Source organism: Mesitornis unicolor, unplaced genomic scaffold, assembly GCF_000695765.1.
Source record: "Mesitornis unicolor isolate BGI_N332 unplaced genomic scaffold, ASM69576v1 scaffold25868, whole genome shotgun sequence".
Taxonomy (NCBI): Eukaryota; Metazoa; Chordata; class Aves; order Mesitornithiformes; family Mesitornithidae; genus Mesitornis; species Mesitornis unicolor.
The window spans coordinates 49,129-66,004 of record NW_010201569.1 but is presented as its reverse complement, the minus strand read 5'-3'; the positions used below and the strand labels follow the sequence as shown (position 1 = coordinate 66,004).

The window sequence follows — 16,876 nt, the reverse complement described above, 5'->3', positions numbered from 1 at the left end:
GCTGCATAGAAGTGTGCCAGTGGCCAAGAAAGCAGTGAGAGGAGCCAGGGAATATATACACTAAAGAATATTTCTCTCTCCTACAGAGACTAAATTTGATGTCAAAAGGCATTTAATGCATAGAAACAGAAGGGAGTAGCTGTGATGTTTCCAGGTTTTGGCTATCTTGCTATGCTCTCTGGTTGCTGCAGCAGCAGCTACCCTTACTGATAAGCAGAGGCAGTATGACCACAAACTGACTTTGCTATCAGTGCTGAGGCATTGCCCACGAAAAAGGGTACAAATGAAGAGTTCTCGTTCATCACAGGGGCTGCTGTAGGGGTGATAGGATTCTTAATGAGTCCTGATTTCTGTGTATCGTTAGGCATCACAAAAAGGACAGTACCGCCCAACTAGTGTAATTCCAAACTGCTGTCACTGGGCTGCTTTTGTACGTGCTCTTATACAGAGTAGAGATGCAGGGCCACAGATAATTTAAAAAGCTCTCCTAAAAATCTGCAAATTTTGGCAGTAGCTGCTGTTTCCCATCCCATCCCTTTCCAGATTCTGTGTGATAAACGGGAACACTCTGTTTTGTCCTGAGGTGTTGTATTGACATAACAGAAGAGCTTGTCAGGGAAGAGCATTTCTCAGGTACAGTGCACTGAAGTTCCTCAGATGCTGACTGGCTCCATTTTAGTTGGAGCTGAGTAAACGTAAATGAATTTCACATCTGTCTTGGCAAATATGACCTGCATATGCCAGCAGGGCTGGCAGTCTTTCCCCAGGATGAAATGTAAATCTGCTGCAGCTGGAAGAAGGAAGGGTGGAATTGCAGGGTAATTACAAATGTTGCATCTGGTGCCTCACACGTAAAGGCTGACAGATTAATCCTGGTTGTCAGTGACTGTTTATGCTTCCTGTACCATCCCAGGTGAGGCATGCACATCACATGCATACATTCAGCAATACAAGGATAAAATAATGTAAAATACTAGACATGCACAAGATCCACTGATTGTCTCCAAGAAAAACCTTGGCTTCATATGCATACATGCCAGTTTTTCCACTCAGTGACCTACTCCTTTACTTTCACTTAAAAAGTGAATAACCCTCAAGCAGCAGTAAATCAGCCCAGAAATCTAGGGAGTGTAAAGGTAAGTTCTGCACTATTTTTTTTCTTTTTTTTTTAGGCTTCCTTCATCTTTTTCTTCTCTCCAACAAGTCGCATCATTGTCCCTTTTACTAAAAGTCTCTATGGCACTTAAGTCTGGCCAAGTTTTGTGATAGACTGGGATTATCAGAGATTATTCCTATAATCTCCTTTGGAAATTTCAGCAATTTTCTCTAGTTTCCACCCATAAAATGGTGGTTCTTGCACATCTCCACAGACATCCGTTGGTTCAAATGGCCTATTTCTGTATGCTATACACAAACAGGAAATTGGGGACTACAGCAGGAGACTCACATTCACCTCCCATAGTGGCAAATGTAATAATTTCTGCTAGCCCCTGTGTAAGCTTGGGCCTCTCATAACATGCATAGGTATGATACCCCAGTTTGTTTGGTTTTCCAGTCAGCTGGTGTTCCCAGGGGCTAGAAAATCTTCCTGGAGCAGCTAGGTCCAGAATTTGGGCTGCCATGTGTCTGTTGCTAGGTTAAGCCATAATTTCTAAACCAAAAGGACATTCAGCTCTGATATCTGCAATTTAACTTGAGTTGGTTTTAATCCTAATAGACATGTGAGGAGGTTATACATATCTATTTATATAGAAGCTTTTAGCTATTTGTCTTTTTCTTCTTTTTAAACAAATAAGCATGTGGTGGTTTAGGGTTTTTTTTCAGAAACAGGAGATTAGGCTGATGGTAGTTTTTTATATGAGGCTTATGGGAATGTGTTTGTGGGATAAATTATAATTGATTAAGGGTGGCAAGTTAAAAAATCACAGATCCCTCAGGAGTTAAATCTCTAGTTTTCATTTGCATGAAGACCCTGAAAATCCTAAACAGAGTCACATGAGTGCTAATGTGGAAAAAAGTCAGGCTAATATAGTGTGTGAAAAAAGTGAAAACTGGCACCGAGGTCATGGGTGGGATAATTCAGGATCCGTGGTCCTACTGCAGATGTAAGGTGGAGAAATTTGAACCTGCTGGCTGGCCAGAAGCCAGACATCTAGACTGTCAGCTTGCAGTCCTCTCCTTTGTGGAAGAGATACTGCAGAAATACTGTTTGCTGTGTGAATTGGAATAGGATGCTGGAATATGTGCAGCACTACATACATAACTACGGAAATTTGTGTATATGCATGGTACCAATTAGCACTGAGGTGCACAGATTTAAAGCACTGTTTCAAAGAACCTGTATTTGATGGAGATTTTTAATTTTCTGCTTTGAGAACCTGCCATGTGCCCAGCATTAGTCTTCCACTGGTGTTGATGGAAGCACATTTAGAAGGTGATTTCTGACCTTCCAAATGCCCACTTCCTTCTGAATCAGAGCCTTTTTATATTAATATGTCATTTCCCATCTGCAGTGCTTCGTGGATCTGCTGGCAATTAAGCCAAGTCTAGCACATGGCTGTGGGTCTGAGCAGAACTAGATAAAGCCGTGGGGGCTGTGCTCTCTGACCCTCACCTCCCACCTATGTGATGGATTTTATTTAGAGTGGTAGGTAACATGCTGCTGTCCTGAAGTTTCAGCCTAGTTCTCCCTCATCTCTGCAGCCCTCCTGTATTCAGAGGCACAGTGGAGATTGCTTCTTTTGGCCTAGAGAGCAGCTGAGTAATGAAAAATTAGAAAGTCCTGGTGGTGTTGTTTATCCCCGTGCAGTTATTGCTTTTCCTTTCATGGAACAAGGTTGCTATAATAGCATTTTTCTTTGCAGGCAGAATTGGAAATGTAGAAATAAATTATGGAGAACCAGGGTGTCTCCTGTCAGAATAAATATTTAATGAGAAACAAGGGTTATGCTATTCAGAGTCACAAGGACTGATACTGAAGTACCATATGTATGTTAATTTTAATGCATAAAATATATGCTTGGACTTAAAAATGCAGAGTGAACAGCCTTAAGAGTAAGTGTGTATTAAGTTGTCTGTGACAGCTGTCTCTGTATGTGATGATAATGTAAAAGTTGGGTTTTTTTCCAAGCCATTTTAATTTACCCACCAATCAGTCAGGAAACAGAGGAATCTTAAAGCACTTACTCTCCAAAGCAGTTCTTGGAGACCTATGTTCTTCCCCATTGATCCAGACTGTGTTCATTCTAACCAGCCTCTAAAGTACATCAGGTTTTTTTAACTCCTTCTAGCTCTGACTAAAAAACCTGAATAATGTTCTGCTGATTTTCCCAGTGTTGGAACAACATACAGAATTTGTACAAAATGTGTCTGCTAGTGTGTACAGTCATGCTAGTTAACATGAATTAACTGGTGACTGTTACGAGTTATTTGCAACTTACAAGTCATTTTCAAGTTTAAACAGGAATGAAAGGCATCATAGCAGAGTTTGCAGCTCATCTGTCCAAGGACAGTGAGGATGTTGAGGCAGGCTTGAGCTTTGTAGAGAGTTCTGAGCAATTACTTGTTCCTTTAGGCAACACAAGAGTGAGAATAAAACCTGGTCTCATTTTTCTTACTGCATACAACTTTTAAATAATTGGTCAGTCTGTTGCAGTATCCAGGATGTCCCATGCTCATGCAGCGTGTCATATAAACAGTGGGGTCCCTTCCCTGCTAGCTTTCTCTCTCCTCTTTCTGTTCCTCCATCTCAGCAAAAGCCTGTGCTTTTCTCTGCATAAGCCTCTGTCAGATAGCTCTGAACCTTTGTTTGCCTGTTTTGAAGGTTTCCTACCTGCCTGAAGGTAAAGTCATTTGAAGTAGTTTCCCTGTTCAAACTTCTGTTTGGAATGCCTATTAATTTTCCAAAGTGCAGTCATTAGGGCTATAATATCTAATAATTGCTTTGTAAATGTGCTTAAATTGGAGAGAGGTCCATAACTGAGGCCTCTAAAGCTTATGACTAACTTGCTACGCATTGGTGCATTCAGTGGTTTATCCAGTCCATAACGTGGAGGTATAAATAGACTCTCAAATCATTGTCTAACAGTAGAATTGCCTGCAATTTAGAATAGACAACACTGGCAGTCTCCCAGTACAGCCAGTAATGCATTTGTGAACTTGGATGATCTTTGTTTGTCTCATTTTTTTAATTTCTAAAATGGAAATAGCAATATTTGTCTAGCTGACATTTACAGTGCAGAAACTTTAAAAAAATGCTTTCCAATTCACAGGTAAAATGATTGGCAGGTAGAAACGTATTTAAATAATTACCAAAGAAAAATCTCAGGTCTTTTACATGAAGGGAGATCTTAATGTGTTTAAAATAAAACTAAGGGAGCAGACGGACTAAGTTAAAACAGACTTAGTTCACAGCAGACTGTTAAGGACAAAAGTTATCATTATTTCTATGTCTCGGTCTCCCTTCGTATGCTTCTGTTTAGATAAGAACTGTAATATACAATCTGTTCTCTTTCATTGTTTGGTTTGTGCAGGCACAGGCTTGCTACAGGAAGTGGTATATCTAGTGAGTCAGGGAGCTGATCCAGATGAGATTGGACTAATGAATATAGATGAACAACTTCCAGTCCTAGAGTACCCTCAGCCTGGTCTGGACATCATCAAGGTACAATTTATTGCAAAGAAAGTCTTTCAGCATTTGGATGTCTTTTTCCTCTGTTCCATATTTATCACTTCATTTCATCCTGTGTCCTTGTCCTTTTCATCACTAGACTTGCTCAGTTTGTTGGAATGATTCAGAGTATTATTAGGTTAATTTAGAATTGCTTTTATTAAGTTTTATTTCACTCTAAGAGATATTTCTCCATGTCCTAAATATCTTGGCAATGGGTTTCCTGAAAGAAAGTTGCAGGCCTCCCTTGCTTATATAAACAGAAGCTGCCCAATTGAGGCAAATTCACTTTGATCCCTTCCCTGAATTTGTGAAAGATGAACTACAAATACAGAGATCTGTGGTTCTGTAAAGCCACCACTCTGGATTTACACATTTAGATCCTTAGAGACCCAGGATCTGTGAAACTACAGACTCTGTAGGTGTAGTTTGAGGAGTTTGGAATATTTTGCATGAAATTACTTCCACACTATAAAGAATCACTCAGAGACTAGTGGCATGGCATGTAAGTGTGATCTTGTAATTGCTCTAACTACTTCTGATATAGGCATGTCTTGGAATGATTAGGTGAAATATTGGGCTCCATCCTAGAACTGCTACAGTGCTTGTTGAACTGAGCTAGCTAAGGCTGGTACAGGCTCCTTTTGATTAATAACAACTGCAGCATCAACCTACCTTAGGCTGAGAGTATTTAGGAGTCAGAAGTTGCTTTACTTTTTCTAGTGTGACGCCTAGTCCAGTGAGACCTCAGTGCTACCTTGGTGCAAATAAGCGGTGGCAATAGGGAGAGGCTCATTTTAGGATTACACATTTTTATCTGTACTGTGTGCTAGCAACTTGATCCATTATGGACTTACGCAGTTTTTAATTACTGGAAGATGTTTTGTGTCATAAGACGTTTTTGTCTCAAATTGTAAAAAATATTTTGTTTGAAAGATGTTCACATACTCAGATAAACCTTTGAATTGTCTGGGCCTAATTCTGAGGATAAAATGAATTACAAGAGTAAAATTTTGAAGTGAACAATTTAAGGGTAGAGTTTTCAGAGCTTCTAGTATTTTTCAAGGAATTTTAGTGGAAGCATCACTGAGAACAAAGTCAGTTTGATACTAAGAATCTTCAGCTACTACACTCTGTTCTTGAGAAGGTCCCACAAATGGAAGTACTTAGAAAACAGAAGAGTGTAAAAAAACCCCCACAAAAACCCCAACACATTATCCAGCCTTTTGATATTTAAAAAACAGATGTAACTCCCTGACCTGATTTCTAGTCCCAGACCACTCTTAATTTAAGAAGTGAATTTGTGCATGTGACTCAGTCCAGTAAAGGACTTCAAGTATGACAGTTCAGGACAGCTCAGGATGTGCCAAAAGCTAATGCACAATAAGAAATGTTTGTCTGCTTTATTTCAGGAACTGACGTCTCCTCGCCTCATAAAAAGCCACCTACCGTATCGGTTTTTGCCTTCAGACCTCCATAATGGCAATTCAAAGGTAGAAATGAAATGAAATCATGTTTATTTAACTATATTGGCAGCAGTTGTTTTAAGTGCTTTGAGAAACTGGAAAGGGGGTAAAGCCTTCAATAAGATGATTTGTTTTCTCCCTTGTCATAGGTAATATACATGGCTCGCAACCCCAAAGACCTAGTGGTGTCTTATTACCAGTTTCACCGCTCCCTAAGGACCATGAGCTACAGAGGAACGTTTCAGGAGTTCTGCAGGAGGTTTATGAATGACAAGTGTAAGGAGCTGTTCTCTCTGCACATGCTGTTACACATTTATTTTCATCTCTACATTCCTTCTGCAAGTACAGAAATGAACTGCATAAAGGTGCATTTGTTTTGCATATACAGCAAGGAGGTTGCTTCAGAGAGTTTTGTATGGACTTGGATTTGTCCATGCAAAGTATGGCCGTGCCTTGTAAATAATTGCCTTACAGTATTTGACCCCATGGGCTCAGCAGTGTTCCACTTAGCTCAAGCAAAACTCTACTCTTTTAAAATTCAGTTTGCAAAGTACCAGGTACCTTCTGAAAAGTCATGAATACTCTCAGCATAATTTGATTTCCATTGTACCTCACTGTTAGATACTTTGCAGGAGTCTTTCTGTTCCTCAAGGTTTGTTTGGGTTTTTTTCTTATAATTCCTTTAGTATTTTTATTTCATCCAAAACCTCAAGGCTTGTCCTTTGCAATATACCAGTTAATGCAGAAAAATCTCTAGTTTTCATGAGATTGGAGTACATCAGTAAGTTGAAGTGAGCTTCTGTAAGAAGGCAGGCTGCTACTGTCTGAAAAATACACTTCTGTAATGAGAATACAATAACCTTCTTTACAACAGCTCATCAGCTGCTCTCCCAGTAACTCCTTTGAGCAAGGGCCATTTCATGACACATCCACGCACTGTGTTCTCACTCAGCCTGCAATGCCTTAAGTAGCTCCTTAGCACTAACTCAGTAAACTTACAGGGAGAACAAACTCTATCTTCTCACATAACTGGCTGTCACTGGGCTTTTTGCCAATGTATTGCCACACTTTCTAGCTAGTAAGAAAAAGAAGTTTTACTGCCTTCTGTTTCTCTACAAAATCTCTATGATACCTTAATGTGACACTAAGACTTAACCAGGCACCTTGTGCTCTGAGAGCAGGATCTCTTCTAGATCCAGTGCAGCAAACTTTCCTTCAACCTGGAATTTGGAGGAGTTGATGTTTAAGGGGATATATAATATTAAAAGGAATAAAAAAATGTAAAAGCCTACCAGTGGAGGTTATCTAACTGTCCTTAAAAACCTTTGCTTTTTATGTGGGAGGGTAAATGCTCTCCTGTTCCAGCCCACCTTCAGCTTTTTTTTTTGCATTCCTTGAGAAAAAGATGTTTGTCTGTGGTTCATGATGAGGAACTTCTAGACTGGAGGCATATCAGACATTAGAAAGTCTTCTAAAATAGGACGAAGGTTCTGTTCTCTTTCATATAACAATCTCAAGCATTATTTATATCTTCATCTTAGAGCAGCTAGCAGATTTATCACAATCTCGCAGAGTCAATAAAACATCACAGTATGGTCTGTGTCCATAATTGTACAAACAGAGTGTTTTGTAATACAGTAAATTTAGCATTTAGTTACATGTTTGCATCTCATGGAAGCAATGCAGCAGCAAAAAAACCTGCATAAGAAGTCAAAGTAGTGCTAGAGGGAGAAGTACTTAGCCCAAATGACACAATCCCACTCTCTTTACCCCTCCTTATACCTGGCTGTTTTGAAACAAATTCAGGGTAAGCTGTATTGTTTGAAAGTGTACAGTTGGAGGAGGATAAGCCTTCAATATGCAAATTCTTTGGCATTATGCTCTAAAGCTTAACGGAGTTTCTTACGTAAAAGATAGGTAAACTCTCTCATAGGTAAACATAATCTTAATGGATTCTTGCCCTGTCATTCATGCCCTTGCCATTAAGAGCAGTTAGGAACACTTTTTACTTGACTGGTGTGTTAGTTTCATGCATGAATTTCTTTAGAAATGTATGGAATGGGAATAGCAGAAAAGGAAATGTTCCAATACCTTTCTAAAAATTGAAAATTAGCTGATAAAAATGATTTCCCTATGAAGCGGACCTCTTTTTTCTAAGAGAAAGGTGGCTTCAAAATACAAAATTTAAAAGTTTAATATTTTTCTATCTTTGCTGAAAAGATATAATTGACCAAAAAATATCGGGAAAGAATGTGAACAACTGCTCACCGTATTTGCTTAACTCCTACCTTGATTATCTGAAATACTTTGGGTGAATTTATCACTGGTAACAAATAAATATGCAGAATGCAATTCTCTTTGGGTTGTTTTGCTGGTAATATTGGCAGCAAAAGACATTCTCTCGATAATAAATGCCAGTGTCTGAACCTCTGCTAGACATGCATAAATTGGCTGAAATCAATGCAAATCTGGATTTTATCAGAGAAGTGGAAGAGGTGAGGTTTTGGGAGGAGGGTAAAGGCTTCGAGTGAGCACTGCCTCAGCAGTGTCGGGAGCTCAGGCCCTCCCAGTGTAGCACCTCGCCTTCTCTTCAAGTTCTAAACCCCACACAGCAGATACGGGGAACTGAAGTCAAGCTGCTGGTGGCATGCAGGAGGTCAGAGGCTCAAGCTTTTCATCATTGGCAACACACTGGGTCTGCTCACAACTTGTGATATATGAGGAGTACCCCATCAGATCACTCTAAGCTTTTGGGAGTGTTCAACATCCCATGGGCATCTGTTGGTAGCCCGGATTTATTGTGTAACTGAGATAACTGAAACTGTGTTCTGGTGTAGCTACAGAAGTTGCATGGAAGTGTTAAAAAATAACAATAGATGAGAATAGGTCTTAGATTTTGGAGGTGGGGTTGGGGGATGCAAAAGATGTTATGCTAAATAGGCTATTCTGTCAGTACATCCTGAGTCTTTGGGAATGACCATAAAGCATTTTTATAGGTCTGTTTCCCCAATACTCTTTTAATTAATAAAGGACAATGGGTGTTAGCAATTCTTTGTCATAATAGAGGATGCTCTATGGGACTTCCCACGAATGGCGTATCTAGCTTCTAAGTGAAGGAAGCTGCAGTGTTAATTGCAGAAATATACACAGGTTGGAGCCACTGAAAATTTGCCTTCTGCAAAGCTGCCTGTGTAATTTTTATGTTGGTTTAATTTCCATTCAGTAGTCAGACATTATTAATACTGAGCTCCAGGAGATCCATCATGAAATATGGTGGCATTTTCAGTTGAAAATTTTATCCTTATGGTAAGTTAGTTCTTTTAAACATTTGAAACTGATAGAAAAACTTTTTAAAATTAAGTTCCTTGCTGTGCATGGCAATGGGTCAAAACCAGACACGGTTCTCCTGGGGCTATGAACCATTCCAGTTAATTTATTTTTCTTTTTTTCTTTCCTTTTTGAAGAGGGATTAATAACAAAAGTGTTCATTTTCCTCATGCCAATCATAATGTCTTTGTAGTAGGATATGGTTCGTGGTTTGAACATGTGCAAGAGTTTTGGGAACATCACATGGATGCCAATGTACTTTTTCTCAAGTATGAAGATATGCATAAGGTAGGTTAGATGTAGCAAAAAGGTGTTTTATGTTTAGCATCCTAGTATTGAAAATACATAAAATACAAAATTCGGTTCTTACATCCATGTCTGGGCTCCCTGTCTGATATAATTTTTAAAGCACCGGCATTCAATAGCTTCTATGGACATCAGCAGTTTCATAAACCTAGTAACTTACTCAGGAACCTGCCTGCATCCATAGGCACTAACCTACTCACAGAAGGCAGAAATGTGTAACTGTTCAGTGCTTGCTACAATCAGCCCTGGGCATTCATTTAAAATAAATGTCTTGCTGTGTATGCTGTATCAATGAGAACAAAAATATATCATCAGCATTTTGTCCTATGTATTTGGCAGTTATTCTGATTATTTGGTTGTCCTTACTGTCTTCTGTGAAACAATGCTGAAAACAATTAGAAATGAAAGTAGTGAGACACTGGCACAGTTTGCCCAGGGAAGTTGTGGATGCCCCTCCCTGGAAGTGTTCAAGGCCAGGTTGGACAGGGCTTTGGGCAACCTGGTCTGGTGGGAGGTGCCCCTGCCCATGGCAGTGGTTGGACTGGATGAGCTTTAAGGTCCCTTCCAACCCAAAGCATTCTGAGATTCTATGATTGTGTAGCATATGGTGAACATAATTACTGGGTCATTACAGTATGCTGGCTAATAAATCCATTTTATTTTTGTATCAGAAATTTAGTGGAAATACTACATAGAACATTGGTTTCCATTTCCTATTGCAATAATACATTTTTTGAGAATTAATGAAAATACTTCAAAATGTTCATTTAACTGGAAAATTAATGCAAACGTAGGAAATACCCAGCTCCTATCTCTAAACCTATAAAAAGGCAAAATCAGGCTAGAAATCAATGAAGCTGAGTAAATTATAATTTCAACTTTACTGAGCCTTCTGATGGACTGGGATGCTAAAAGAAGATGTAATACAATCAGAAAAAATTTAAAAGTTCTGTAGAAATTATTGCAAGCCCGTGATTTTGAATAATGATATATTCCTTGTTGTGCTCACTGAGGGATGCTGCCGAAAGCTGGAGGCATCACAGTATTGCTCTGCTTTATGATAAGCATTGCTATTTTGTTGTTTCAACTCCAGAAGTCTTACTCATGCTGAGGAACCCTGGAATTCTGGATACATGAATGCAGTCCCAGAAGCTAATAATGAAGGAACAGCTGTTCTAATATTTGCAGTCATTTATTTTACCAAGATCAAAAACAAAGTAACTTTTTATTCCTCCAAAATACACTGGTATTCCAAAGTGATCAGTTAAGGGTGTGGTGATGTCTGAAATGGGAAGCATCACAATTACTTTGAAGTTCCATGTTCTAATATTTGAAGAGGTGAGCTTACATGATTGTGTTCTCTGCTGACCTGTCTTTACCCTAATTACTTGGAATGTGTTTGTTTGCAGCAAATTGGAAGGTGGCAAAATTTTAATACAGTGGTGTTTCTGCAACTTCCGCATTTGTATTTTCACATTCATCAGGATATTAAGTAATTTTGAAATATTTAAACTCATTTAAAAAAGGTCATTTAAAGTAAAATATTTTTTAAATACTCTCTTACAGGACCTAGCAACAATGGTTGAGCAACTGGTGAGATTCTTGGGAGTTTCTTATGACAAAGCACAGTTGGAATCCATGGTGGAACACTGCCATCAACTCATTGATCAGTGCTGTAATGCAGAAGCACTTCCTGTTGGCAGGGGTATGTTTAAAACCCACAGTAAAACTCTTGCTGTGAAAGTTGCAAGAAGCAACTGACACCTTAGTAACCTCCAGGATGTGTTAAGATGTGGGCAAAATATCACTCTGTAAATGGTGGGAGGTAACTGGCTGTTGGTGCAATTTTGCAGTTGGTTTGTTTTGAAATAAAGTTAGGTAGAAATGAAGGATGGAAACATCCAAGATCAACAGTGTATATTCAGTACTGTGCAGACCACTCTGTTAGAGAGTCTTTGGCTTACTTCAGCAGATTGAGCTGAGAAGACTGCACCTCTCCTTCTGACTTTTGGCATGTCAAAGCCCACACAATTTCGCAGAGTTTATCCTGGCCTAAGCCCTTGTATTTAAGTATATCAGATTTTCTAGAATAGCAGATAATTCTAATTTGAAGGCATCAAATGATGAGGAGCTGTGGTTTTCCTGAAGAGCTTTTTCTTGTCTACCTCAGCTATTTCAAATGTGTTTAGCTTCTACATGTTTATTCTGGTGAGGTCTTCCTCTAGGACCCTGAAGTGCCCTTCAAACCACTGATATATCTGTCCTTTGGTAATGCTAAGAAATCAGGTCCTTTCTCAGTCTTCCTTCTGATAAGCATATAAGAGTGGCCTCAGTAAGTCTCCCTCCCTATTTTCTGTAGTCTGCTTTACAGCACTTAACATTTCTTTTAAAAATGAGGACATAAGATCAAGATGGACAATTCCTATGTTAGCCTCACAGATGCCTTATCCAGACATAAAATCACTTTATCCACTGATTTAATCCAGTTTTAACTGGAACTTTCTCTTACTGTCTCCCTTGTTTGTCCATCCATGGCCACACTAGCACTTTTTGCTACAACATCATACAAGAAATGTGTCGTTTATCATGACCACAAGGTCTTTCCAGAGGAACTAATTTGCAGGTTCTTGTCCCTTATTCAGGGACCATAACTTGAATACTTTGTTCTTAGATTTGTGTATAGCAGCCCTTTCCTTTTTACGTCTCTCAGCCCAAACTTCTTGTTGTCTGCAGATTTTATCAGCTTTAATTTTAATTTCGAATATCTGATAAAAATACTAAGTACCATCAGTCCTTCTTGACTGTTACTTTTGAGGTAGCCAGTTGTTTATTCATTTATCATGCATTTTGTTGACATTATATAGTTCTGTTAAAAAAACCCACTAAACTCACGTGCCTTACAAAAGTCTATTGTGTCTTTGCATTCACCTTTAGTCAGTCAGACTGTAATTTTACCAACACTCAGGTTTTTTGAGAGCAAGTTTGCTTTCCCATGAAAGCAGGTTCCCTGCTATTCTATACTGCCTTTACATCTTTCTTGGCAGAGCCTTATGCCAGTTTTCCATTACTCAGCTCAGACTATTGTCAGAGTAACTGACCCAGGATAACTTGTCCTGGTTGTTGTTGGCGCAAACATTTCAGAATGCCATACTTGGACAAAAGCCATTGTTCACACCTCCTTGCTTTCATCTGTGACTTTGCACGCCTGGTATGGAAAGGCTCTTAGTATGTTGTGTAGGGGCTGTACACTCCAGTTGTTACAGCAGGACCTGGAAAACAGATTACTCTGGGCAGTTCTCTCGTAACTGCGATATGGCACCTATTTTTGCCCAGTTCACATATGTTATGGTAAATAATGACTTCTTGAAATAAATATCTCAAGTTTGCTGGCTCGAGGTAAAATTCTGGTGAAGACAAAGGAGTCTGTAGTTTCTCTGAAAGACCTAATATATTCCCTATAGTTTCTGCTAGCATCTCCACTGAATGGTACATTTTCCTACTCTTAGTTTTCTTGCTTTCAACTCTCATCCCACCCTCCCTTTGCAACTTCAAACTGGAAATCCAACATGTAATACAACTTGTATCTTGCATGAAAACAACAGACCGTCTCCTTTGCAGATGGATTTTACAACATGTTGCCTAACTGATTGCCAACCCACTGCTCTGTTATAAAGACAAGTTCACAAAAAGATGAGTCTGGTAAGGGCATCCTGAGGACCTTGGATAAACTGTTCTGTGTCACTGGAAGATTTTACAAACACAGCTGTGTTCTCCTCCGTTGACTTGCATGTCACGCAAAAACCTTCACTTGTTCTAACCTCCATGATCTGGAGATCCATGGAGCAGCAGCACTGCCATGTGCTATGCACAGCCCAAATACCCACTCATTGTACAGTGAATGCCAGTTCTGAAGGAAAGGAAAGGTGAACTTGTGATACAAAAGACAATAGAACAGAGCTGCTGGTGAGACCTTCCAGAGGAAGTAGGGTCAACTACTGTCTCTGCTGACCAGTTCATCCCCATCCAGATAAACCGGGTGATGCCACTTTTGCTGCATGCACCATTCTGTACGTGTCGTCAGTGTCCGTTGTTCTGTGGTGGAGCCTGCAAGCCCTCAGTGAAGCATCAGAGCCTCTTATTTATACCATCTACACATCTCTCAAAATGAAGCCTCCGTATTGTAATAGAGAAGGAAGGGAACTACAGCAGTTAGTGTAATATTTTGTCATTTGTTCACTGTGTGCTTTTTAAGAAAATATCCTTATTTTGAATTTCTTTTGTTTGCTGTCTTTGGCTTTTACAATATTTTGTTACTTCAGAATGCAGCTTCATTAATAGTGCTTTGTTCCTTCTCTGTTCGTTTCTGTGACAAAGAATGGTAGCAATAACATGACAGCTTATTGTAATTTGTTTCAAATATTTTTAATTTGTCATTGGTTACATTTACTTTATTATTTTGCTTTATTTTAGTTCTTCATTTTTTTTTCTTTTAGCACATTGATCTTTACTCTGAAGATAACCCTGAGCTGCTGTGAAAGCAGAACAATGATTAGATATGTTACTTGTTACTCTTATCACATCATAATTTACACAGTTGCATGATTCAAATCATAAACCAGGTGGGTGACTTTTTGACAAGCTATCAATTCATATAGTAAAAAAAAAAAAGATATTACAAATAATCCACTGTGTGTGTCCTTTATAAAACTTGTCATTTGTCCATATATGTTGTTAGGGAGTTTCAGAAATAAAAGGCTTATCTTTCCCAAGCAGAGGAAGAAAATGTTTTATTATCATTATTGAAAGGGAAATTCAGGCTTTTATGTTTTATGCCGCACTTTATGCAATTACAGTTGCCAGAGTAAAATTGAAATCAGAATCAGATGTTTATGATTGCAAGTGTTTTCTTAATGTGGTTTTTTTTTATATACAGGAGTAATTTGGTAAAAACAATAAATGATGCATTTTCAGTCAGTTTCATGGATCCTGAAAACAAACCAGAACACTATCATACCTTCAGGAGTTACAGGAAAATCTTGATTTCATAAAACAGCCCTTGCCACACATCCTACACCATCATGTTAATACGTAATTTGTAGATGTTTCAGACAGTTTTGTCTTTGGACTCAATTACAGAGTTGCTGCATAAAAGCAATGGTAATTAAATTAAATGGGTATTCTTCTTATGCATCAAATGCATAATTAAGCTCCCTGCATGTAGTTTTGTTCTTGCTGTTATGATTAAACTCTCTGGTAGCACAGTCCCAATTCTCCTTTCATTTATTCCAGTTGAACAAGCCTGGATTTTTCTGTCTTTATATCCGACATAAATGAGAAGAGAATTGGCCCTCTCAGTCTGGTTACTGCATGGGGCTTATTCATCAACAAGTAACCCTGGCTGACTTTGAGTTAAATTAATTTTTGGACTGCAGTGAAACAGAGGCTAAGGGGGCTGTAGCCTTTGATCAGCAGTGCCATCAGGTTATGTTACTACTTGGATTCAGTAGAGTAGAAGAATGCTCCATACAAGGAAAAAGTGTTCATTGTCCATGGTGCATGCACCAAAAATCTTCTGTTCCTCATGTATAAAATTAAAATTTAAATGACACAAACTGGGTGCATGGCATTTGTAATCTTCTATAGGTATTAATTAGGCACTCATGTTTAACAAATAATTCTCTTCATATTGAGAAACAAATTAACCTGTTGAACTTATCTTTAAACATAAAATATTATAAATTAGTAATTATAATATTACATTTCAATAATCAGAAGTCAATAATCGATTTAATACTCTGCATTCCATGTACCTTTTTGATCGTTCTCCAACCAGTGTATGCTGAAGGCACAGTAATTTTGAAATGGATTGTTGTTAGTTGTTGAAATTATTAAACAGCCATAGTTTGCACTGAAACCAGAAATGTACTTTTAAATGGATACCCAAACCAAAATCTGTACTTATTTCTGTTTAAGGCTAGAGCAAAATCTCACAAAAATCTGAATTCTTCCTGTATAATACCCAGCTGATGCAGATGACAAGGTGTACGGTACATATTTTAAGGCTTTGCAAGGGTTGTAGCAGGGTAATTGGGTAAGGCAGAGAACAGCTTTAAGTCTCATTGAGCTTTCAATGAAAGCTAAGACTGATTAGCACCTCACAGATGATACTTGGTGCCCTGCTGAATTAGACTGTAGATATTTGGTGTCTTCTTGCGTTCTCTCTCTGACTTGTGTTCTTTCTCTCTGTTTCAGGACGAGTTGGGCTATGGAAAGACATCTTCACTGTTTCAATGAATGAGAAATTCGATTTAGTTTATAAACAGAAGATGGGAAAATGTGACCTCACATTTGATTTTTATTTATAAAAAATGCATGCATATGATATCCAAATCTAGCTAGAAGTGCTTTATGCATTCATTTATTATCTGCTGGACAAACTACTGTAGCTATTATGTGTAACAAGATTTAAAGAAAGAAAAACAATCTAAGAGTAAACCATATCAGATACAATTATCTTTGATCCTGAACAGCTGTTTATCTTCTAGTATTTTAATCCTTTGTCCACATGCAAGAACTTCCTAGACAATACTAGAATATTCAGCTGTTACGGAATGTATTATATACATATAAGGTATGTATCATATATGCAACTAGAATGTACACCTTTTCAGCCCCACATTGATTATTTAATGTGTTTTATAAAAGCTTTTCACTAGAACCTAAATAAAAGTCCGTAAACCAAATAAAAAAATTATTTCAGAGGGAAACAAGTAACAGGCCAAAACTGTATGCTAGAATGAACTCAGGGGTTAATTGTCACATTTATTTTTATAGCAGGTATATCAAGTATAAATAAATCCCATTCCAAAATAGTAACTGATCAAAGTGGGGTTCACATTAGGTTCTACACATCCTTATTTGTATACTTTGAGTAGGTTCTGTGCACTGACATACTCTGCAAGTCAAGCCTTGTTATGAAATACAGCTGTGATTGTCACTTTAATCCCAAAACCCACCCATGCTTTCATGGTTGACAGCACACAGCTGTCTTCCTGATGGATGAAGTTCAGCTCCATGCCAGAGGTCAGCAAACAGAAGCTTCTTAAGC

General features: G+C 38.4%; 1 protein-coding gene across 1 annotated transcript; it reads left to right on the top strand.

Annotated features, from left to right (window-relative positions):
* The first annotated feature begins 590 nt into the window (after positions 1-590).
* SULT4A1 (sulfotransferase family 4A, member 1) lies at positions 591-16,511 on the top strand. Its single transcript, XM_010190146.1, has 7 exons — positions 591-689; positions 4,533-4,663; positions 6,082-6,162; positions 6,285-6,411; positions 9,656-9,750; positions 11,335-11,473; positions 16,021-16,511. The coding sequence occupies exons 2-7, from the start codon at positions 4,601-4,603 to the stop codon at positions 16,131-16,133; spliced, it is 618 nt and encodes a 205-aa protein (XP_010188448.1). The 5' UTR covers positions 591-689; positions 4,533-4,600; the 3' UTR covers positions 16,134-16,511.
* Positions 16,512-16,876: the final 365 nt, after the last annotated feature.